At 34.7% G+C, this 23,058-nt stretch overlaps 2 protein-coding genes and 2 pseudogenes across 3 annotated transcripts; 1 reads left to right on the top strand and 3 right to left on the bottom strand.

Annotated features, from left to right (window-relative positions):
* Positions 1 to 2,168: 2,168 nt before the first annotated feature.
* On the bottom strand, positions 2,169 to 6,259 carry LOC120206669 (protein BOBBER 1-like). The gene is made up of 7 exons (XM_039206252.1): positions 5,824 to 6,259; positions 4,363 to 4,535; positions 4,241 to 4,289; positions 3,383 to 3,549; positions 3,192 to 3,275; positions 3,039 to 3,080; positions 2,169 to 2,192 (listed from the first exon to the last, which is right to left on the bottom strand). The coding sequence occupies exons 1-6, from the start codon at positions 6,185 to 6,187 to the stop codon at positions 3,042 to 3,044; spliced, it is 876 nt and encodes a 291-aa protein (XP_039062183.1). The 5' UTR covers positions 6,188 to 6,259; the 3' UTR covers positions 2,169 to 2,192; positions 3,039 to 3,041.
* Positions 6,260 to 10,291: 4,032 nt separating this feature from the next.
* Positions 10,292 to 21,061, bottom strand: LOC120206667 (E3 ubiquitin-protein ligase SINAT5-like). 2 transcript variants are annotated; one of them, XM_039206249.1, is made up of 4 exons: positions 21,051 to 21,061; positions 12,226 to 12,568; positions 11,109 to 11,495; positions 10,292 to 10,951 (listed from the first exon to the last, which is right to left on the bottom strand). In XM_039206249.1, exons 2-4 carry the CDS (start codon positions 12,472 to 12,474, stop codon positions 10,592 to 10,594), a joined length of 996 nt encoding a protein of 331 aa, XP_039062180.1. In that variant the 5' UTR covers positions 12,475 to 12,568; positions 21,051 to 21,061; the 3' UTR covers positions 10,292 to 10,591. The 2 variants fall into 2 exon arrangements, with proteins under 2 accessions (XP_039062180.1, XP_039062179.1); XM_039206248.1 differs by lacking the exon at positions 21,051 to 21,061 and having other exon boundaries at positions 12,226 to 12,756.
* On the top strand, positions 13,906 to 17,713 carry LOC120206575 (annotated as a pseudogene).
* On the bottom strand, positions 18,544 to 22,710 carry LOC120206664 (annotated as a pseudogene).
* Between the last annotated feature and the right edge of the window lie 348 nt (positions 22,711 to 23,058).

The following is a 23,058-nucleotide window of genomic DNA, read 5'->3' as shown; positions in this document are numbered from 1 at the left end:
ACTTATTTATTTTAGTAGTTGATATAATTATTATTATTTTTAGAGATTATAGATTCGAGTATCATCGACTGTAATAGATTGATTGAATATTTATTACAAATATTTGAAAGTATTTAAAATAAATACTATTTAATAATCATTTTAACTTAATAAATAATAATAATTTTATATTTTATATAAAATTAGATTGAGATATTTTGGCCATTAATCTGATTGGTCGACGGAATAAAGTAGATTGACCATAAGGATGGTTTGGGTTTGGGCACTCCAAGTGCAAGAAATCAGGTCTTCTAGACACGTGGAGTCATGGTTTAAAATTAAGGGTAAACATGTATATCGTACTTAAATTATTAGTTTTAATCTATTTTAGTATTTAATTTTTTATTTTTTTTAAATTTAACGTTAAATTTTGAATTAAGTACTAAAATGAAACAAAAATTAAACCTAATTATGATTTTAAAAATTTAAAATATTAAATATTAAAACAAATTAAAACTGATAATTTGAGTATTAAACACATAATTTACCTTCGACATTAAATGAAGAACCGGTCGATTTCCTTTTTTTAACTTGGTCCGCCGCCGACCAATGACCAAAATACTCTACATTAAAATGTTGCACTGTTTAAATTGATTATATTTACATATTTTATAATGAGCTCTCACCATGCCTTCCAACGTTAAAGCAACAAAAAAATCTTAATATCAAACCACTGTTATTAAAATTAGATCGGATCGGATCAAATCAAATCCATCGATTAAATCGATCAACCTTTTAAATATGATTCATACATGAATAAAATATTTTAAGGTGTCGAACAAAATTCAATCTCGTATTAACCGTTACCCAACAAATTATTTTATTTTAATATTAATTTAACATCAAGTTATGATTATTTTATAATAGTTCGACGAAATGATCATATAACTTGTAAAATTACCATAGAATTTACCAAGCTAATAAAAAAGTCATTATGATGTTTAATAAGGGTAAAAGTTTCATAGACTTAATAATTATTTTGTAACAATTTAAACTTTAATGATACTTTCTAATTATTTAATTAATATAATAATTATTTTATAATTTTTAAAAAAATAATAACTAAAATGAGAAATTAAATATAATTTAATCATCTCTAATAAACTTCAATCATTTCTAAAGACCATATCAAAACATTGGTTTATTTAGAAAATAATTCGTTAGCAATTTATTTGATTTAAACATAATAACATAGAGATAATATAATAATATTAATTATTGTTGTTGACGGGATAAATTGATTTAGTCCGTCGTTGAGAATTTATCCCTTATGATTTAGATAAAGAGTTGTGGTCGTTGTTTCTCAAGAGAATCGATCTTAAAGGTGAAGAAGAAAAATATAGTATAGAGTTATTAGAATTATTTTCCCAAATAATGATTTTTTTTCAGTGGACAAAACGCTCTTAAGTGCCATTTTCTCCTCTCAGTGTTCTTCGGGTCACAAAATTGTTTTTCCGAGTACCCAATTACCCGAGTACCCGGTTAATTTTTATTTATATATATATATATAATATTAGAATATTTATATTATAGATTATTAGATTTTGTATTTCAAAATTTTAAATTTTATGTTTGGATATTAGAATATATGAATTGAAGTTTCGAATATTTATATTTGTATATTTTTTTAAATTAATAATTTGAAAATAAAAAAAAACAGTACCCGTAACATCCGGGACAGGACAAGGGCCGAGAAATCACCGACCCGGATGTTCCGGGAACCCAAAAATCCAGGGGTGTACATTCCATGTAAAGAATAAATGTATAGATGAAGATGATAATTTGATATTATAGATGATGATAATTAGATATATGAGCCAAAGCACACGGGCCGATAAATGTACCACCATTCCATGTAAAGAATAAATGTATAGATGAAGATGATAATTTGATAGGTTTCGAGTGAAAATTATCCAACTCAAGTGTGCTGTGGCTCATATATCTAGGGGTGTACATTTTCAGATATTGATATTATCCGATCCGGATATTTAGATATCTGAAAATTTCAGATCACTAAGATTATGATTCATATCCGATCTGAAAAATCGGATATATGATCCTCCAAAGACCGGTTACATCAAATCCACCGCCACGTCCACAATAATATCAACACCGTCATCTCCACCACCGAGAAGCTTGTAATTCCTCCGAAGCTGTAAAATGCTCGCAGTTATTGTCTCAATTTATGCATGCATAGTTTATGCAATGCATGATATTATCACAATTTCTAGTTGGAAGTGCTTTAGTGGCATTAACTGTTACCTGGGTGTTTCATATGGATGAATACAAGCTTCAACCTATGTAAATTTATATGATGGTCAAGTGAAGTGAAGATTTCATCAAGTATAAAGCAAAACAAGGCTCCATCAGTGCCCTCTTCAAAGACTGCTAACTAATGGAGATGGAAGCGCATAGGTTCTTTCTTTAAACACTGATTCTTTTAAGAGCTATACGTCTAAAAAGATTAAACTATAAATTTACAATTTATGGCTGCTCCCCGTTCAGAGGTACATTTAGAACATGGATATAAATGAAACAAGACATATCACAAGCTATTCAAGATCGATTTAGTTAATTCTCGAATTGAATAAATTTGATTCGAGCTCGATCCGAAGTTTTAACAAGTTCAAGCAAACTACTTAATAACTGAATTGAAATACTTGTGAGCAAATCAAGAAATAATATGTAAAACTTTTACATTTGTAATAATATTATTAATAATATTAACATTTATATGTTGTTTTTTAAATATAAGATAATATCTTCATGTACTTGAGGTTCGTACTCGAGTTCAAATTCAAGCTTCTTTATCAAGTTAAATTTGAAACTATTTTGAGTTTGCAGTTCTCTAAACTCGAGCCGAGTTTCAAATTTTGATTTTAAATCAAGCTTAAAGCTTTAAGTTTTCGAATTTTTAAGCCATATCAAACATCCACATTCAGACAACTGCTTAACTCTAAATGCAAAAACTGATGTCGCAAAAGTTTGTAAATACCCACAGTTTACATGAGCTTTGCCTTTGAAAAATCCATCCCAGGATGCTGCAAAAATGCCAACAAAAAACATTGAGCAAATTTTATCAGCTAAAGCTCCATCCATATACGGATTAGTAAAGCGGGTTGGATAAACATGTTTCAGAAGAGAATAACTACCTCGGACATGAATTTCTTTAGAATTTCCTGCTTTTGAAGTTCATCACTGGTTGGAAGGCCCATGGACTTCTGTCTTTGGTCGAACTGCAACAAAGAACACAATTTGTGAAGAGTACAAACTACGATTTATGATAGATCTAAAATGTAAACAGCCAAAAGCAAAATATCGTACGAAAAGAAGAACAAATTACCATCATCTTCTCTACAGTTTGTCGTGTTTCGGGATCCAAGTCAGACAGCTTGCTGTTCTCTGGTTCGACTTTCTGAGTGTCTATTTCAGGATCTCCTTTTACCAATGATTTCCACCACTCCATTTGGTTGTGCTTGGTCAAAAGGATGGACAGTGCACAACCATCCTCTACAAGAAATGCACAACAAATTTTAAACCACCGATAAAAAAGAACATTGCAAAATTGAACAAGGTATTGCCAGTTCATTTCCACAAAAAATGTAGTCTTGAATGGAATATCAAAATCAAAATGAGATTATATAAAAATTCTACTAATATTGATAAAATCAGTACAACTATTTGATCAACAGTGCAAAGATATTACATAAGGATTAAGAAGAAGTAGAAGAAGAAATGTGCACATTTACAAGAGCAATGTAGGACATATTTCAAGACAATATAAAAGAGATTTTCAAAAGCATTTACATATGAAATTCAGGTAATCATCAAATTAATTGATTTCAAGTACAAATCAAGATTTACTAGGTTGGAATTTAATTATATGTTGCTCCTACTCTACATTTATTTTCAAGTAACTATGTCTAATAACTGAGTAGGACATATTTCAGACATAGGTATGGATAAAAGACCATCCAAAAACTCCCAGAATAAATGGAAAAAATTGAATATACTCGTGTCAGATACATAATCGTATCCAACACTCGCAATCAAGTCTGGAAAAACATATATTGTTGATATACTTACAGAACTAATAACTTCAAACTGGTCAACTCTAGCCAAAGGGGGAAAGAAAAGTAGAAAGCAAAGTTCAGCTTGCACTTTGCAATACAAGACTCATATTTTCTTTGAGATAACATACCTATGCTCCAGTAACAATCATCAGGTTTGACGGCTTGGAAAAGCTCCCCCTGAAAATTAAAAGAAGTATGCGACTCTGATGTAAACCAATTAAGACTTTCTCAAAAAAGAACATGGACTTACATCAATAATGGGAGGCTGGCCTTTGAGTCCAACTTTGAGACGATTCTTCTTGATCTCGCATACAACAAACCTTGATTTAGTTCCACTGGGAACTGGAACATTAACAGTGACCTCTTGCAGGGTCTGTGTCCAAGAATATTTCTCCAGATCAAGGCCATTGCCTTTGTTTGGAACTGCCCAAACATTTAGAGAAGTGTAGATAATACAGTGAGCAACCTAAATAGTCTTTAAATTTCAATTTCACATGCGCCTAAGAATACCAAATTCAGAATCTTCCATGCAATACTTGATCATATGTTAACCCCAACTTAACCAAAAGCCTTTCTCATCCCCTAACCACTAAAAAGAAGACACCGATACAACAAAAAAAATTAAGAAGTCCCTTTATTACAGGCACTCCAAGAGGGTGTACTTTGTAGCCAACTATGGAATAAACAAGCATAACCATGTGTAATAAAAACATACCGTTTACACATATCATCAGCCCCAATTGTGAGAATGCACGCCTAAATTAACTAACAAACGAACAAAAAAAGGGAGAGGCAGAGAGAAACAGAGAACACCTTGCAATTCAACATATAAGCGAGAAATCTAGCACATCAACAACATCCCATACTAGAAGAATTTGTGGGAAGTTCAACATTAGTTCAGTAACTGATTGAGCGTCTATTTCTGAACCCCTCAATTTATATAGATGTTGCTACCTACAATCTTTCACTACCACGTTTCTATGCAAATGTCAAGAATCAGGTGAATTCAAGCTCCAGGCCAAAGGAATCAAACCCAACTTACACCAAGACTATCATTAAGCTTATGCAGTCAAACCTCCCTGCTTCAACCAAAATAAATACTGGACAAAAGTCCTACCCGACACGTATCCATGTATTCTCTAGAGAACAAAATAATCATTCAAAAAGTCCCCACACCAGGGACACCTATTAACTTAATTTTCACTAAAAGGCCTTCACCTGTGTAGAACACCATGACACAAATAGCGAGACAAGAGGTTAAAGGACTAGCATTACATTGAAGGGGTGTAATCGAGTTTGAGTAAAATCCATAAACAGCAATAGCTCAAGCTCGATTATGTGACTCAACTCTTGAAACTTGTTCGAGCTTGCTTAACACAGGGTTCCTTTCCATCTCCGATATACAAAAGCTTCTGCCCAAGTTTCAGTACAGTAAAAAGAAACAGCAAGGTGTTGTTTTTAGTTCCATCCCAAACAAGTGCTATAAACACAAGTTAAAACCCTAAATGACCTAGTAAGCACTTACTGACTGAATCCTTTAAACCCTTTTCGTCATCTAAAGTTCAAAGCACAAGGAACCAAACATTTAGCAATGCAGACATCAGATTATCATACTTTTAAACAAAGGCCCGAATTTCCTTTTTTTCGGCCATCCTCGCATGCAGCATTTGAAATATAATAAGAAAATGAAAAGAAATTAAGAAATTCGAACCTTTCAAACCAGAGCTACTCTCTTCTTCCTTTTTATCCACCTCCATTGACTCCCTCTTCACTTCTTCCTTGATCTCCTTCTCTTTCTTCACTTCCTCCTCCTTTATCTCCACCTTCGGAGCCACATCTGCAACCTTCTTGCTCCTCTCCTTCGCAGCTCTCACAATAGCCGCAATCTCCTTATCAACATTCTCTTTCCGAAGAAAATCACTTTCTTTAGCCAGAAAATCAAAAACCTTGTCCAAAAACCCAACAGGATCCGACGGATCCAAGCTAGCGTTAAACGGCACCGCCTTCGGCGTCGTCGGCGATGAAGAAGTCGAGGGTTTCGCCACTTCTTCTTGGAACTCGGAGATTATTGCCATGAATCGACTCGGGTGAGTTGAGATGCGGCTTAACCTTAGGGATTTTTTTTTATAAGCTGACGAAGAGTCTCCTTAGGGATTATGTAGAAGAGGATACAGACTGTATTTGGTTCGAAGGTAAAACGGGAAAATTATAGAAACCGTGCGAAAAGCCCACTAACTATCCCAAGGGTTAACTACACATCTTTTTATTTTATCCACTTTTGGCCAATGATTTCAAAAAACATAAGATATGATCACTTTTATTTTTATTTAATTAAGATGTGGTCACTCCGAGTTAACTACCGTTAACAGCATTTAAATATTTTGATATAATCACACATTTAGTCCATGTTATTTACATATTATCTCAATTTAGTCCTAACTTGATATAAATCTTAAAGGTCGAAATCTCATTTTAGTCCTTTTATTATGCTTAATTTTGCGATTTTTGTTTTTTAAAATGTAAAATACATTCTTAAATATTAAACTTTGGCCATATTTTTGTTTTGATCATTGAGCTATAAAAATATAAAATTATAGTACTAAAGTTTTCTAATTCATTTTTTAGTCATCAAATCGTTAATATTTTATCGTGGTTTATGATGTGATTTTTTTTCTTTTGTAAAAAGATCTTAAATCCTTTCAATTATCATCTTCTAACGTACGTGACATAGACGGAACAACGATGTTTACCTTTTATCCCCATTTTCTTCTCAATAATTTTGTTATTCTCAAAATTCATTCAAAATCAGTGAAAATCAAGTTACAATTTTAATCTTCTAATGCTTAAATCTCGGTCGATAATGGTCCAATGAAGTTAGTTTCATAATATATTATTTTCTTATTGAAAGCATGTTTCTCACTATTTAAATTTTTGGTTGACCACGTCCAAAACCAGTAAATCCGACGAAGTTTCTACCCCTCTAAGAAAGAAAGAGATAAGTGTTAAAGTTTTGTGGATTTTATAAATATTTTGACAAAATTAAATTGATAAACGATAATAAAACAAATTTATAAGTGTATATAGTGACCAAAGATATAAGAGAATATGATAAAATGATAGTCGATAAATAATATAATTAGACTTACTTTATCATATACATCAGTCGAATAAATCTTATAGTTAACAAACAAACATAATAGATTTAAAAGTATGATTAAATTGAGAGAGTATGTAAGTAACAGGAACCAAATGTGTGATTATATCAAAATATTTAATTATTGTTAACGGTAATTAACTCAGAGTGACCACATTTTAATTAAATATAAATGAAAGTGACAATATATTAATTAAATAAAAACGAAAGTGACAATATATTATGTTTTTTGAAATCAGTAACCAAAAGTGAACAAAACACAAAGATAAGTGATATGTGTAGCTAACCCTTATCTAAATCATCACTTTTTATTTTTTTAGTATTTAAATTTTTAATTTTTTCAAAACCTCATTTAAAGTTTAGTTTTTGTTTCATTTTAGTACCCGTTCAAAATTTAATGTTAAGTTTTAAAAAGATTGAAAGTTTTGATACTAAAACGGACCAAAATTGATAGTTTAGGTACTAAATACGTTAGGTATTTTGAACTAGATACTAAAATGAAATGAAAACTAAACGATATATATGGTTTTAAAAAATTAAAAGTTTAAATACTAAAACTGACTAAATCTGATAGTTTAAGTAATAAATGCATAATTTACCCTGAATTATATAAAAAATAATCTTTTTAAACATCAAATTTTTAAAAGTCACATGATAATCAATAAATTTTACATTTTATTATAAACTTGATATCATATTTTTAATCACTATTAAAGTAGTAATGTTAAATGTTAAATTAGTAAAAAAAATTCATTAAATCCTTCAATTATAAAAGGTAATCACGCCATCACAGTGTGGTTGAATGGATCGGGAGGAGTTGGGTCGAACTGACGAACAACCTAGAGAATCATAAGTACCTTTAATAAACAACATTATAAATAAGTATTTACCCTTAATTTAAATGCAATTAAATAAAATAGTTAAATACATATGCATGTTTAGGGTTTAAGGCTAGATTCAAAGGCTTTTTAGTTATAATTGGTGAAACAAATAATAAAATCAGATCTATTACATCAAAAAACCTAAAATATGATTTTTTTTATTAAAAAAAGTCAATTTTTGGTCAAATTAGATCATGTCAAAATTAATTGTCTGATCAAAGTCAACAAGTCAAACCGATTTGAGTTGACTTAATACGATTTGATTTAGTTCAAGTTGACTCACTTGGCCCAATTTAAACATAGACCAATTTAGATCGGTTTGACTCAGTCTAGTATAACTGGACTGATTCTAGAAGGATCACGATCGAGTGAGGAGCCCCACGCACATGGGCGGTGTGGGGAGGTATGTGCGTCGGTAAAACAAACGGTAGAGGCGGCACGGTTACATCCAACACACTCACACATCAATATCCATCCAAAAACAAGTCAGAACGTAGAAAAAAGAGAATACGTGTGGCCGAAAAAAGCTTACCCACGACGGACGAACGATGCACATCAATGGAGCGATGACAAAAGGACACGATCGCCTGGGTTTTGCTCGGAACTGCTCGAGGAGTTTAACGACGGTGACAGTGTAGTGAACGGACGCCGGGATTAGTCGAAAACAACGAAAAAGTGTACGACATTTTTGAGTTTCCGACGAGGCTTTTAAGGCTTTTCTATGGAAAACGATGGAGATCCACAACGAGTTCTCGACAAGATTTTGATCAGAAGGTGACCACGGTGCTGAAGATGGTGACATTGCACACCACGGGCGTCAGAAGATTGAACGATGATGAGGGGGCGGTGGATTTCTTTTGAATTAATTACTGTTTTCCGATTTATTGACTATCTATTAATTCAGATCAGGTACTGTAGAGGTGAAGACGACCCTCTCAACCTAATTTGTTCTATTCACACGCACCAAAATTTGAACGATGATGATTTAACTCTACATACTGTCATATAATCATATTTATGAAATATTTTTCTTCCACCACCAATTTGTGAATATTTATCTATATACTTAACCATTATTTAAACTAAATTTAGTCCAAGTCCATAAAAATCATATTATACCACTATCACCCCTTAAGTACACTTAGGCTTCTCTGGTGAATGCTTTGTTTCAAAGTTATGGATTTTTTACTCTATAGATGAATGCTTTGTGTTGAAGGTGAGGGTTTTAAATATTTTTTCTATAGATTTTAGGGTAAATTACACATTTTGTATTCCAATTATTATTATTTTTTCATTGTGGTCACCCAGCTTTTTTATTTCAAAATCATGCATAACGTTTTATTTTAGTATCATTTTAGTCACCTGTCGTTAAAAAACTAACAGTGATATTGACGTGTCACCGTAAGAGAATGTCACTTTGTCATTAGAAAATAAAAATAAAAATGGCACATCAGTAATTATGTTGGATTTTTTAACGTTGAATGACCAAAATAAAACTAAAGCGTTACATTAAATATGATTTTTAAAAAAATAATCAAATGATCCAAACGAAATGAAAGAGTTAGAGTACCATAGATTTTACTGTCAATTTATAGATAGCTTCATATATTTATAACGTATTCCTATTTTAGAAAACATGATTCGTGACTATAAAGATTAGATTTTTTTTATTACCCTTCTTGATTTTAAGACTTTGCCTTGACAGATTCTAACTAATTCAGGTCAAACATCTAGTTTTGGTGAGCGAATCTCCCAACGGAGATTTTTTACTTGCATAAGAACTCGAGCTTGAGACTTGCCTAAGCAATATCAAACTGCTTTCTACTTGAACCAACTACATTGATAAAGATAGATTTTGTTGATAAAGATGGATTGGCAGGCAAAATAATAGAGAAGCCCATGAGAAGAACTCACAAAATCGAGATCATTTTGTCTTCTAAAATGCACGAACCAACTTACTTCAGTGGTTAAGAAATCGTTGTTATTCCTAGAATAAACAAATTGTTATTGTTCCTAGAGGTCACAAGTTTAAACACCAACGACTGCAGTAAATTGGTTGAACGTCAATTGTCAAATGATTGAAAGTGTTTAGAACAAATACTACTTTGTAGTCATAAATAATACTATAAATAGTAGTCAACGCATCAGATAAAAGATACCATCCTTGAGTATATAAATAAATATATTGTCTATACTATAACATGTCTTTAGATAAAAAAAGAAAAAAAAAAAGCACTCACTGACGAAAGATAAGGTACCAGACACAATTAATTATCATACTCAAAGCTTGCAAACGGAAGGTTAGGGGAAAACATCATGTCTATTACACATTTCAATAGACGCTGAAAACTTACTATCCATTCACCATCCCAGAAGGAGGTTGGCAGAGGTGGAACACACGACCGGAAATCGTTCAACAAACCGAGAAGTTGTTAAAAATTGATTCAAGTAAAGTTCTGTATGCACGGGCCGGCCTCGGGATTTTGCTGTTCCTTCCATACCCTTCCGGTAACCCTCAGCTTCAGCTCCTTCCTATCTCCACCAGAGAAGAAAAGTGCCATGTTCCGTTGGATAATCAAACCATCATGGCTGTCCCTGACTTTCCGGTGACTATCACGGATGCTACGTGGGGTACCTTCCCATGTAAGTTTCCGTCCGTTTGCTCCAACCTCAAGGCTGTAACTATAGTTCCTAGCTTCTACTTCATCACCCATGAAACGGAGAAATGCCATGTAGACCGGGGCCATACCGAGCTGGAAGGCTTCAAAGTGAAGGCAGAAATATTGACCAAAAGAATGGAAGACCTAACAAAGAGCAGATAAGCCAGCAGATCAAGAATTGTATTAAGAAGATTGTTACAGAGTTTATTCGGCTACTCGCAACATGTAGCATCCTAGAAATAACTAATCAAAAGATGGCACAGCTGAACAAAGGCCTATATGGAAGATACTAAAAACTTACTGTTAACATCCAAGTAGCATTTTCAACTTCTCGAGGGTTGGACTTCACATAACGATGGTTAAACGTGCTTCCCGTGTGCATGTCAACCTTGTGATCATCTCTCAGATGAGCAACCAGGAAGGGAATATCCCCAACAACCGAGCACTCAGATCCGGCATAAGGGCAATTGTATGGTCTGAAATTGCAAATCACCTCGTGTTTGAGCTTGCTGTAATACGGAAATATTTCAGGGCATCCACGAGTGCAGTATTTGCAAGGCAATTCAAGGGACTCGGCCACTTTCTCCAGTGCTAAACATCGAATATCACCCAGTTCCAATCTACAAGTGGGACACTGGTTGTGTACTCTTACTTTACAGGTAGAACAAAGTGTATGCCCGTTTTGGCACTGCAAAAAAGAGACATGTTAAACGAGCAATTTATCGTCCATTATTTACAAATACCCTTCATCTATACTCACTATATAATCAAACAAAAATGTAATGATCTTGGAGTCTCATTCCATCACAACATTCTCCGGCTTAAAGCCGAGCAAAAACAGAAAATCTCAGGTTATCCCAAATTCCGGATCTATATCATCTCTTATCTTTGATAGAGAACAACAATTAACAAGCAGAACATCACACCAAATATTTACAAAAAACATCCTCCAGCAATCCAAATCATTTCTAATTAGGAAAAGACTCTTCAACATGACCACAAGATCAATCCGATGTTCCCTACATCCAGTTCTAAGTAACAATCATTCAGTTATAAGCATCAATACAAAGTTCATTTCAATCTTATTTGATAACAAACAGTCATAAAACATTATTGAATAACCCTAATTTCTGAAGCAGCCATCCAAAGATATATGTTAAAAAAATCCAGAAATTCAAGCCAAATTTGAAAAGTAAACATTAAACAAACAATGCGGTTTAAAATTTCTGAACCCAAATCCAACGAAGAAACAATCTCGAATCATAACATAATGAAAATCCGAACAGAATGCAAGGCAAATCTATTCGAACCCATCAACGAACAAAATCAACCAAAAAATAGCAAAACTAACAAAAGAAAACCCGAGATTTTAATACAAAGAAAACACAATTAAATTGAAAAAAAAGAACACCGAAGACCTGATGGATTGGTGGGTACATAGAATTGGTACAAACAGGACATTCTAACAACTCATGGACGCTGGTAGCGGGAGTGATCCCCGTAGCGCCGACGACATTGTTGGCGTTGTTGGCTCCATTGTGAGGCTTTGATGATGAGAGTTGATGGTGACCATGATGAGGGTTTGGATGGTGAGGATTATGGTGATGGATCTCATCCTCGTTCAATCCCTCTGAGGACGACACACACTCGATATTATCAAACTCCATTCACACACCGGCTCCCCCAGAAAATCTCAGACTCTGTTATTAATTTGAATCAAAACCCAGAAATTCAAAGGAAATTTACAATATAAAGCCCCAACTTTGCCTGATTCTCTTCTTCTCCTCTCGAAATCCTATTCATTTTCCTAAACAATTAGCCATCTCTGTTTTTGTTTCTTCAAATATGAATTAGAGGAAGAAGAAGAGAATATAATCAGAAAAATGAAATAGGGAGAGAAAGAATGGACTTCCCCTTAACCAAACCGCCCTCTTTCCTCTCTTCTCAAGCAATTATTTTCTTGGTTGGTTTTTCCTTTCTTTTTACTGTTTTATTATTCAAATGCTAAATAATGTTTGGGTAAAGTGCACAAATGGTCCCTCGACTATAGTGTACTGCTTCATTAAGTACTTTAATTATTAAAAATTACAAAATAGTGCTTTAACTATACAGTGTTGCTCTGTTGAGTCCCTCGACTATTAAAAGTTACAAAATAGTCCTTTAACTATACAGTGTTGCTCTGTTGAGTCCCTCGACTATTAAAAGTTACAAAATGGTCATCCGACTATTCATTATGTTTCGAACTCGTTCTTTTTCGTTAAAAATTTGACGATATTCTGAGTTAAACTTTAACATGTTGACTGTGATATTATAAAATCTAATCTCATTGTAGAACTTTTAATAGTCGAGAGACTCAACAAAACAATACTATATAATCAAATAACCATTTTGTAACTTTTAATTATAAGAAACTTAATAAAACAATACTCTATAGTCGAAGACTATTTATGTACTTTACCCTAATGGTTTTTATACAAACTATAAAAAATGTTCTATATTTTGTTTTTAAAATTATAATCAAAAATATTTTTTTTAGTTGTCCTTTGGTTCCAAGGCTTCACCCTAACTAATCTGGACTGATCCAGGTCGCACGCCTGATTTTGGTGGGTGAGTCTCCCAACATGAATTTTCTGCATGCTCAAGGACTTGAATCTAGGACATTGCTTAAGCAATATCAAACTGCTTACCACTTGAACCAATCTCGTTGGTATACTCAAAGATATTTATTACTTTTTTAATCTCGTTTGTAAAGTTAAAAACTGATTTTAATATTTTTTTAAAAAAAATGTCTTTAACATAGTAAAAATATTTTAGTTTAAAAATAAAATTTCATGTATTAAATCTTTCTATTATGAGATTTTTATATTTATTTTATCACACTTAAAACGAAAATATTTTATATAAAAATAAATTTATTAAATTTTACTTAAAAGTATATAAAAATATCTATAACATCTAACATCAATTTAGTTAGGTTTTTAACTAAAAAATTGAGTTAATTGTACCACACATCTTTAAATTATAATCTTTATTCTAAATTGGTCCTCAAACTTTAAATATTCTAATTTATTCAAATACTTCATTTCTGCTCTACTAAAATGGGGTAAGGTTGCTATAGGAGTTAATTGTGGTTGTTTTCATTGAATAAAAGATTTTAAAGTGATAATTTTAAGTGTACGTTTATTATAACTTTTGAAAAGTAATTTTTAAAAGTATTGTAGAAATGGATTTTTTAAAATGATGTACAAAAGTACAGTTTAAAATTTAATTGTTTGAGATTGTTGTTAAAACCTTTGTCTGCAGTTGATTCATTAGAAACCCATGTCTCTCCTCATCAAGATGCTGCTGCTTCTGGCTTCCACAGGTGGGGGTTTCTCTTAAGTACCCATGATTTACCTCTTGGGACGTCTGAAATTCTTGTGCTTTATGTTACATGGTATCCCTTTCCTATGCATGTTTTGACAAATCTATGGAGATATGACCAGGAAAACCAGTTTCCGGTATTCGAGTCCGAGTGAAATAGGGTTTTGCATTCATCTGAAATTCTTATGATTCAAACATTGTTTGTGTTGCTATGATTCTTCATTTTTCTTAAAGAACATGATTCCAATGCATATTTGGACATAACTATGGAGATATGATCCTTGAAAAAATTGTAGAAAAACCTGCCCGGTACTCAAGTACAAATAACATAGGTCTTTACCATTAAGTCTGACCTATGAAATGATCTTGACATTGTTCTGAGTTCATCATTTGCTGTTTAGTTGTATCAGTCAGTAGCCAGTCTCTAATTGTCGAGTCTACAAAAATTAAGAAGCCGGAAAACATTGGCAATGTTTTGAAGTTTCTATTTACAAAAATCATATTCCTACCATCTGTTATTATCAGGTCTAAAACAGTGTTTGATGAAGCAAGTGCCTCTGACAGTGTCAGCGACTTTGAGAGACAGCTTCAAGAGCTGTTCAATGAAGTCAGAACTTTGATTACGACCGGGAATGAGAAAGATGCTGTAGACCTTCTTCAAGCAAATTATGAAGGTGTAAAGGAACGGATGAATGCTGGTTCAAAAGGCATGGAAGAAGCTGCTATTCTTGATGTCATCGCCTTGGGTTACATGTTGAATGTCTGTTCTAGTGGGTAATAGGTTTTAAAGGTTAAGTTCCAACATCCCAAGTGATAGATAAACACTAAAGCGCTGAATACAGTAACAACTATTCTTCTTGTTTCCTCTTTTAATGTTGTACATAATTTCATGATGGCAGATTAGTGAGATTACAGATGATCAAAACGATGATGAACCCCTTCTCGACTCTATACTTGTGCATATGGGAAGCATGCATTCAAATCTGGGCGAGTTCGAGAAATCCTTGCTTATTAATAAATGAGTTACGGATATTCTAGAGAACAAACATGGTACGGGCCTTAATCATTGTTGCCTATTTTTTCCGTTGACATTGCGTGAGCTTAAATCAGTGCTGATTATCTCAAAATGCATGTATTCTCCTAGGTAATAATAGTGTTTTCCTTGTCACACCATTGTCGGGAATGGCAAAAGTTCTTAGTTCTACTGCAAAAGCTACACAAGCAGTCGATATTTATCATCGTGTGATTCACATCTTGGAACTAAGTAGAGGCGTTGCAAGTGAGGATCTTATTGTACCTTTGTTTGGTCTCGGAAGTCTTTTAATGAAGGAGAGCAAAGTTACCGGTGCAGAAGACGCTTTTATTAGGTTAGTGAGGACTAAGTAATATGGGAAGAATGATGGAAGAGTCGGACTTGCTATGTGTTCCTTAGCCCATGTAAAATGTGCAAAAGGTAGCGCAACCAGAATTCGGGGCCTTTGCGTTGATTTTTCAATCATTAGACGTTCTCCAGTAATTCGAAAGCCTAAATTGCAAGTATAGTTCATCGTACCACGTTTATTTACAGAAAATGCAGATGCAGCCATTGATTTATACAAAAAGGCTCTCCAGATAATAAAAGATTCGAGTTATATGCCGTTAGATGATAGCATGATGGAGAATATGCGGATAGATTTGGCTGAACTACTACATGCTGTGGGAAGGTGTGTTCGATGCATGATTATGACTTAATATCTGAACGTATTCAGTAAATTGTAATGCATTGTTTTTCTCAAGCCTTAGTGATAAACCGATCTGTCGATATCCATAAATGTCTCTCAGGGTGGGAGCACTGTTCACATGGGATAGTCCTTGTTCGGCACATATTCGGACTTGGGTACGAGGATATGATCCTACTGATAATGAAAAAACATGATTCTTCTCATATAAACATGTAACGTCGATCTATGTTATCGCAGGGGAGGCTTTGGGTTGTTTGGTTTCGATTCAGACCCGACTAGGAAAGGGCGAGGCCAAGTTACTAGAGCAGCTCAAGAGGGTTTTGAGGATTCAAGAGGAAGGGTTTGGCGGTGAGAGTGAGGAGGTTATGCTAACCCTAAATAAAGTTGTGATCTATTCGGATCAAGTACAAACAAGTTGTTCCATATTAATATGGAGCTTTTTCTCGGATTTTCGGCCAACTCGATTTGCTTCGTAATTCATTCACAACGAGTTTAAAATATAATCGGTTAATATAAAATATAATAAAATCGATTGTAACCGAAAAATTTTGGTTGTGTTCGAAGAGTTTTTCTACTAATAATATATATGAAAACTTGAACATCAAAAACAATTTTTTGACCTTAATTCTTCCTTCAAATTCAAAGTCCTCAGAAAAGACTATAAATGTCACCATAAAAATGTTTTTAATATTAACATGATATTTTTGGGTAAACTACGAATTTAGTTCTTAAACTATCAGTTTTGATATGTTTTAGTACTTAAACTTTTAATTTTTTTAAAATCATATTTAATGTTTAGTTTTTATTTCATTTTAGTACCCTATAGTTAAGAACTCATCGCATTTAGTACCCAAACTATTGGTTTTGGTCCGTTTTAGTACCTAAACTTTCAAAAAAAATCAAAACTTAACGTTAAGTTTTTAACAGTGGTACTAAAATAAAATAAAAACTAAAAACTAAACTCTGGGTATAACTTTAAAAAATTGAAAGTTTGATACTAAAATTTATAGTTTAGGTACCAAAGATATACTCAAGGATTTCAACTTATTGATTAATTCAAGTACGGTTCCGCAAATCTAATATTTATTCTATTCTTGATGGTTTGACATGATTAGATCTTGTTTTAATTTTCATATTTATTTATGGTTTGGTTCTAACAAGTGGCATCATCTTCTTGTCATGTTAAATCATTGAGAACTAATTACGTGTTATCTAATAGACTTGAATTCGGTTTAATTTTGGTTAAATGTTGACTTGAATTCGGTTTAATTTTGGTGGTTTATGAAGTTATGTATTAATTACGTGTTATCTAATAGACTTCGTCGCTGCATTCACTGTCTTATCAGCAATTCCCAATTTACCTTCATCACGGGCAGGTAGATTCCCAACTTAGCAGCTAAATACTCTGTCCCGTTTCCTGAAGAAAACAAAGGAGAGATTATTCAGTTGTACCTTATAAAATATTTTGTTAAAAAAAGGTTACAAGTTGTTATTAAATTTAGGTCCATCATAACCATCATCTGTTTTAGTTATTTGGTTAGGTTAATATATTGCCAACCCTATTGCGTAGGACAGTAATGGCAGCTACCTGGGACAAAACAAAATGCAATCACTCCGAAGGGAAAGGATGCCTTCATCTCTTACGGTTGTAGCAGAGTGGTCGATTGACAGGCGGCCCGACTTGATCATTTCGTCCCGGTTTTGCATCAAGAGCTTCACTTGGTCGAATAGAGCACCTGCTGTCTTCATAGATGATGTACAAGCCAATTCTTGTACATTAGAAAATTCACTCTGCTCGAGAGGGGCTGTGCCGCCATGCTGAAGCACCACCCCGGGTTACGACTCTGCAAGCTGTGTCACCAAGGTACCACCGCGAATACTTTCCACTGTCGGAGTAGCACAGTTTGTTGCTGTGCCATGTTAAGTAGGATAAGGCCTAACATTTAACAACAGCAGCCATACGCATGATATAAATTTTACTATATTTTCATTTTATAAGCATTTCATATTCAGACGAGCAGTTCACAACCTATTCTTGAACGATGAGCGTTCAACAGCTGTACGAACCCGATTCGATCATATTAACACGACAACGCTCAAGCATTCGAATCGAATCCTAACTTCCGCAGCCATGGAAGTGCGTCTCAAATGGAAAAGGCTTCGGCTAAAGTCGGATAATTGTCACCATTCTTTTATAACCGGTTAAGGTCTGGAACAACAGCTGTAAATCCTGTACAAGCCTCATCGCTGAAGCAGGCAGTTACATTTAAGCTCGCCCTCTCTCGGTCTAACCCAACAGTTCAACCCTACATTCAAAGGGTGAGCATGAAGCACAGTTTACTCGAGAACCCTACTTCCACTCATGAAAGGCCTTTCAGCGACCTGTGACACACCGAATTCCAACATTTTTTTGTTTCTAAAAGACCATAAGCAACACACAAGCACTCGATCACTCGTTCCAGCTCAGTGATAACAGGATGGTGCAGAAACTGTCGGGGGCACGCCAAACCTGCTTCCTGCCATATACCATAAGCGACACTACTGCAGGATCATTATACTTGAACAAAATTACAAATTAATTTTATCATATTATAATTGGATTACATATATATATATACTCATAAGTGACCTGAGAATTTTAATTCGATGTAATTGTTCAAGGAGAAACAGTACTATTGAACAATAGTAAAAACAAAGCAATTTCAAAACAGAAAAAAATATGAATGCATGATATTTGAACAATTGAATCTTCTTTTGGAAAGAAAAAAAAAGAAAACAAAATGCTGGATGCAATGCTCCCAATAGCATGCAGTGTATATGGTTAACTCTAGACCCCATCAAAACCAAATTATACAAAAGAAGCAGACTTCGGAACCAAAACTCGGAGATCAAACGGCTATGGTGATGTGAAGCATATGAGATGTCTTGGACTTCAGCAGCACTTTGAAACTGATCATGAATCATCTGTTTCCAGTAACCTGCAATTTAACAGCCAAAAACCGCTCCTAGGCAAAAAATGCTTCTATTGACAGATTGGTCGTTTCCTAACTGCAAGGCGCTGAGCTACTCAGTATCCTCCCGTGACAAACTTCTCCGAAACCATATCTATCCACTTCTTCCATGGTTAATGATGGAATCTGACCCATTGATGATGATGCAAGAGTTAGTGACAACTTGAAGACGGACAACTTCAGTTGTCGGACAATGCGCTATGACTTGACACATGCAATCCCAGACCCTCAACTCAACACACCCAGATGCATGGACTCCCCAAAAGAAAATAAACAAGCTGAAGCTGAATGGCAACACCCTCAAACAGAAATGGTACGAGTAATGGCCAACTTCGCCCATTCAGCTGATTCTTTGATAATAGGGTCTTCCGAAGACAAGCATTCATTTAAAAAGTCTTTGCTCGAGACGGATTGCTGTATCAGAGAACCGGCATGACTGCCTAAGGTATCAGCAAGATCTCCAAGGACACCAATGGCAGTCTTCATGACCACATCATCCCTAAGGGAAAATACGGAACATAAGAAAAATGTTAATAACCAAACGTCAAAAGAGAAGCCATTCAATTGAGCAAAAAGTATCTTTTAGAACTCACATGTCTTTCTCCATGTATATGCCATCTATGAACTGGAGGATATGAGGTGCATAGGGAATCAAAAGCTGGGTTTTCGGAGAATTCTTAAACCCTTGGAAAATCCCAGAATATGCCTCCAGTATTCCATTTCTCAGGGTATTTATGTACTCTATCAATTTCATCACCTGCTGTATGGGTAGACAACTCTGCAGCGCTTTGAAGCGCAGACATGGCCCACATTAAGTACTTCTCAAAATACTCTCCTACTGCCAATGCAATGTCGCCAAAGCATGAAAATATAGGAGGCTTCACAGACCTATGCAACTGGTTGCTCGATAAATTCTTGAGCAGTTGTGTCATAATCCCATCACAGTAAGGAACAATTTTTTCCTCTAATGCCCTGCAAATATCACCCACAACACCAACTGTGACAGCACAGACATGGTACTCTTCGAAATTCTGAAGGCCCATTTCTAAGTACCTATAAATTCTGGCATGTATTTCGCAAAATCAGGTCCTATTGCATAAGCAATGGCCCCGATTGCAAGCATGGCTTCCTCGTGCACAGTTGCACTCCAACAAGCAAAAACCTTTAGGAAAAGCCCCATTATCTGATCTGCAAACTGCATGAACACAGGCTTGGTTGATTCCGATGAACCAAGCTTCTGATAATGACCTGTAAACATCCACAAAGAAGGCCTTGCAGTTCACTCTGCTTCTCCTTTTCATCGGATGACAGTTTCTGGCCCTCAAGGGTGCTATGAAGCTCCATTATAATGATAGGCACCAATTGCAACACCAATGGAGCTGTCTCTTCTGTTGAACACCTCACCACTTCATTTAATGTCTCATATGCAGCTGTCCTCAACCGGTATTCCCTAGCATCTTCACGATGAGTGACAGTGAGAAGAGACTGCACAATTTCCTGGAAAAAGGGAGTTAAAGGAGATGATGGACCCACTTCTCGTAACCCTGAGCAAGAAAATAGAGAGCACCACAGGCCTTCTCAGCAACATTTGGGGTGTCCTTCATACTATGTAGCAGAACTGTTATGATTTGTTGGCAATTTGCCTGAGTGATGATGGGTGTATCTACAGCTGAGCCATGAAGGAACTCGAAAATTCGTCCAAGGGCCCAGGCCGTAGTGTCTTTGACGTGGCTATTCGGGTCCTTCATCAAGGCAGTAAGCATGAATGTCAAGGCAACATTCACAAGTGGAATCAATTTTTCAGGGAAGGGCCCTCCAGGATTGAACCAAAGGCGTAAGTTGCCGCCTCCCTCTGCCTCCAATCAGGTTTTGTTATGTTCTCCTCAATGAATGGCACAACAAGAGGGACAATATCATCTCCTACAGTCTTTGCAACCAACCCAAGACAGGTTCCGCCAGCCATCGCAATGTTCCACGCCCCTTCATCCTGATCCTGACCCTCTTCCTGCTTCAATAGTGTCTCCAACAACATAGGAACAAGGGCAGGAATTGCTTGCTTGATAAAATAAAAGCAAGGAATATTAGAGTCTCCAGTAAAATCACCTCCATATTCTTCCAAAATATCTATCTCTTCATCACATATTGAACTCCAAAACTCAACCGCTTGAAGAGCCACTGGCTCCTCATCTTCTCTCACAGCCTTTGCTGTGATGCTAAAAATATCTTGGATATAAGGGACTAGTTTATCATAATAAGTTGATGAAATTGAAACCAAACACTCGAAAGCCGCTTGCCTTATTCTCACATCAGGGGACTGGGTTGCCTCACAAACAACTCTCATGAGATAATCACGCTCCATATCGTTGCTGAAATTTGCCTGAGCAAATCCCAGAGCGTTGTAAAGTGCTCTTGTGGCAGCAAGCCTCACATCAATGTTCCCTTCAGAAGCACTCATGCCTTGAACTACAGCTGTAAGTATTTTATTTACTTGATCTTGGTCAATGACATCAGGGGAGACCTCTTCGCACAAATACCCAAGAGTTTCCAAAGTGGCTTGCTTAGCTTGAGCTGGTAGCTGATGAACATTTGATAAGAGCGAACCTATCAACTCGGGCCACTGTTTATGTGGCAACTCAATGCCAGCAACCTTGGCAATAACTTGAGATGCAGTTGACCTAGCATCAGATACTGGAGAAGAAAGTGTCTTAAGTAAGCCAGACTTAATCTGGCTCTTGGCATTGCCATCCAACAACAGCCATCTTTGAACTAGCTCAACCTTCCTCTGCTGATCCTTAGCATCCAACGCATTCTTAAGTATCAAACCCGCTAGCTTGCGTGTTTCCACAGGCTTCTCCTCATTTACCAATTCCCCAGAGAGTACAAGCAAGAAACCAGGAAGGTTCTGCTCCTGAAACTGTTTCAAGCTCTCTTCTGCATTCTTTCGAACAGCCCCATCTATTGATTGTGCATTCAAAAGCACTTGGGTAACCTCCATTTGCTGTAATATTTCCAAAAGCATAAAAGGTTTAATCAATTAGATACACAGAAATCCAGTGCTAAACAGCATCAACATTCCAGCACCTCAAATCTAGATCTAAATTAAGGGTAAAAAGGACAGCATAACAACGGACACATCCAAATAGAAGGAAAAATAACATAGAACAGTTCCCTTAAAATTAACTGAAAGAAAAGAATCGATAGTAACAGGAATAACACCAACATGCGGCTAGTGAATCAATGATCCATCAAAACCCAATTTTCACCTCCACTGACTTATTCAGCAGGTGAGATGAACGCTTAAATATTTAAGATCAATGTAGAAATCAGACATCAAAACTTAATTTAACATTTGAGAAAGTAAAAAAAAAAAAGAATCTACCACATCAAATTCGATTAAAATTAAATACAATAAAACAAGAAGAAATTCGATCACTCAAATATTTCCAATAAAAATCTAATACTCGAAGTAGTACTCCAAATAAACAGAAGCTATGGAATATGAACCGTACGAAAGAGAGAGAAAGAGAAAGAGAAAAAAAGCGCGGATCAATGCGTTCAGCAGCGAATATACAACAAAATCACTATTCAAAACCCTAACTACAGACCATAAATGAAACTGACGGCAATTAAATCGGAAAAAGTATGACTTTAAAAAAAATGCAACAAATTCGATGCAGAATTTACCTTTAGCCGATCGAAAAAGAGGCGTCAGGAGCTGAATAAAACCCTAATAATCGGAGAGAAAATAAATGGGAAAAAAAGGGGGGAAAGAAAGAACAATAAAAGCTGGAATAGCGAAGATACGCGGATTTGAAGCTGGACTCCAATAATTTATACAAAAAAATTAATTTTTTAACAGTTGTTCTGCTGCTTATATTTTATATTATTCACATGTACTGTTTTTTTCTTCTTTTAATTGGATGAAAATTATTTATGGGTAAACTACATCATTTGTCTGTTAACAGAATTGGTATAATTTTTATTTGGTCCTTAGTATTTATACATTTCATCAATTTAGTCTTAATTTTAATTTAATTCAATAAATTTATTCAACCAATCATGTAGTGACGTGTGTCATCATTAGATTAAAAGATTTTATATAATTTAATTTATTTATTTTAATAGTTTTTTATTCAATTAAATTATAACACGTGTC

This window comes from Hibiscus syriacus, unplaced genomic scaffold (genome assembly GCF_006381635.1).
Source record: "Hibiscus syriacus cultivar Baekdansim isolate YM2019G1 unplaced genomic scaffold, ASM638163v2 tig00013960_pilon, whole genome shotgun sequence".
Classification (NCBI taxonomy): domain Eukaryota; kingdom Viridiplantae; phylum Streptophyta; class Magnoliopsida; order Malvales; family Malvaceae; genus Hibiscus; species Hibiscus syriacus.
This window is presented reverse-complemented; position numbering and strand designations above follow the sequence as displayed.

Bases quoted from the DNA above. Each gene is read 5' to 3' on its own strand.
- LOC120206669 (XM_039206252.1), bottom strand. From the start codon at position 6,187: ATGGCAATAATCTCCGAGTTCCAAGAAGAAGTGGCGAAACCCTCGACT. The intron at 4,536-5,823 runs GTTCGAATTTCT...ATGTTTGGGCAG, and splicing joins GAGTAGCTCTGGTTTGAAAG to TTCCAAACAAAGGCAATGGC. The intron at 3,550-4,240 runs GTATGTTATCTC...CATTTCTTGTAG, and splicing joins TGATTGTTACTGGAGCATAG to AGGATGGTTGTGCACTGTCC.
- LOC120206667 (XM_039206249.1), bottom strand. From the start codon at position 12,474: ATGGAGTTTGATAATATCGAGTGTGTGTCGTCCTCAGAGGGATTGAAC. The intron at 11,496-12,225 runs GTCTTCGGTGTT...TCTTTTTTGCAG, and splicing joins TGTACCCACCAATCCATCAG to TGCCAAAACGGGCATACACT. The intron at 10,952-11,108 runs GTAAGTTTTTAG...GCTCTTTGTTAG, and splicing joins ATGCTACTTGGATGTTAACA to GTCTTCCATTCTTTTGGTCA.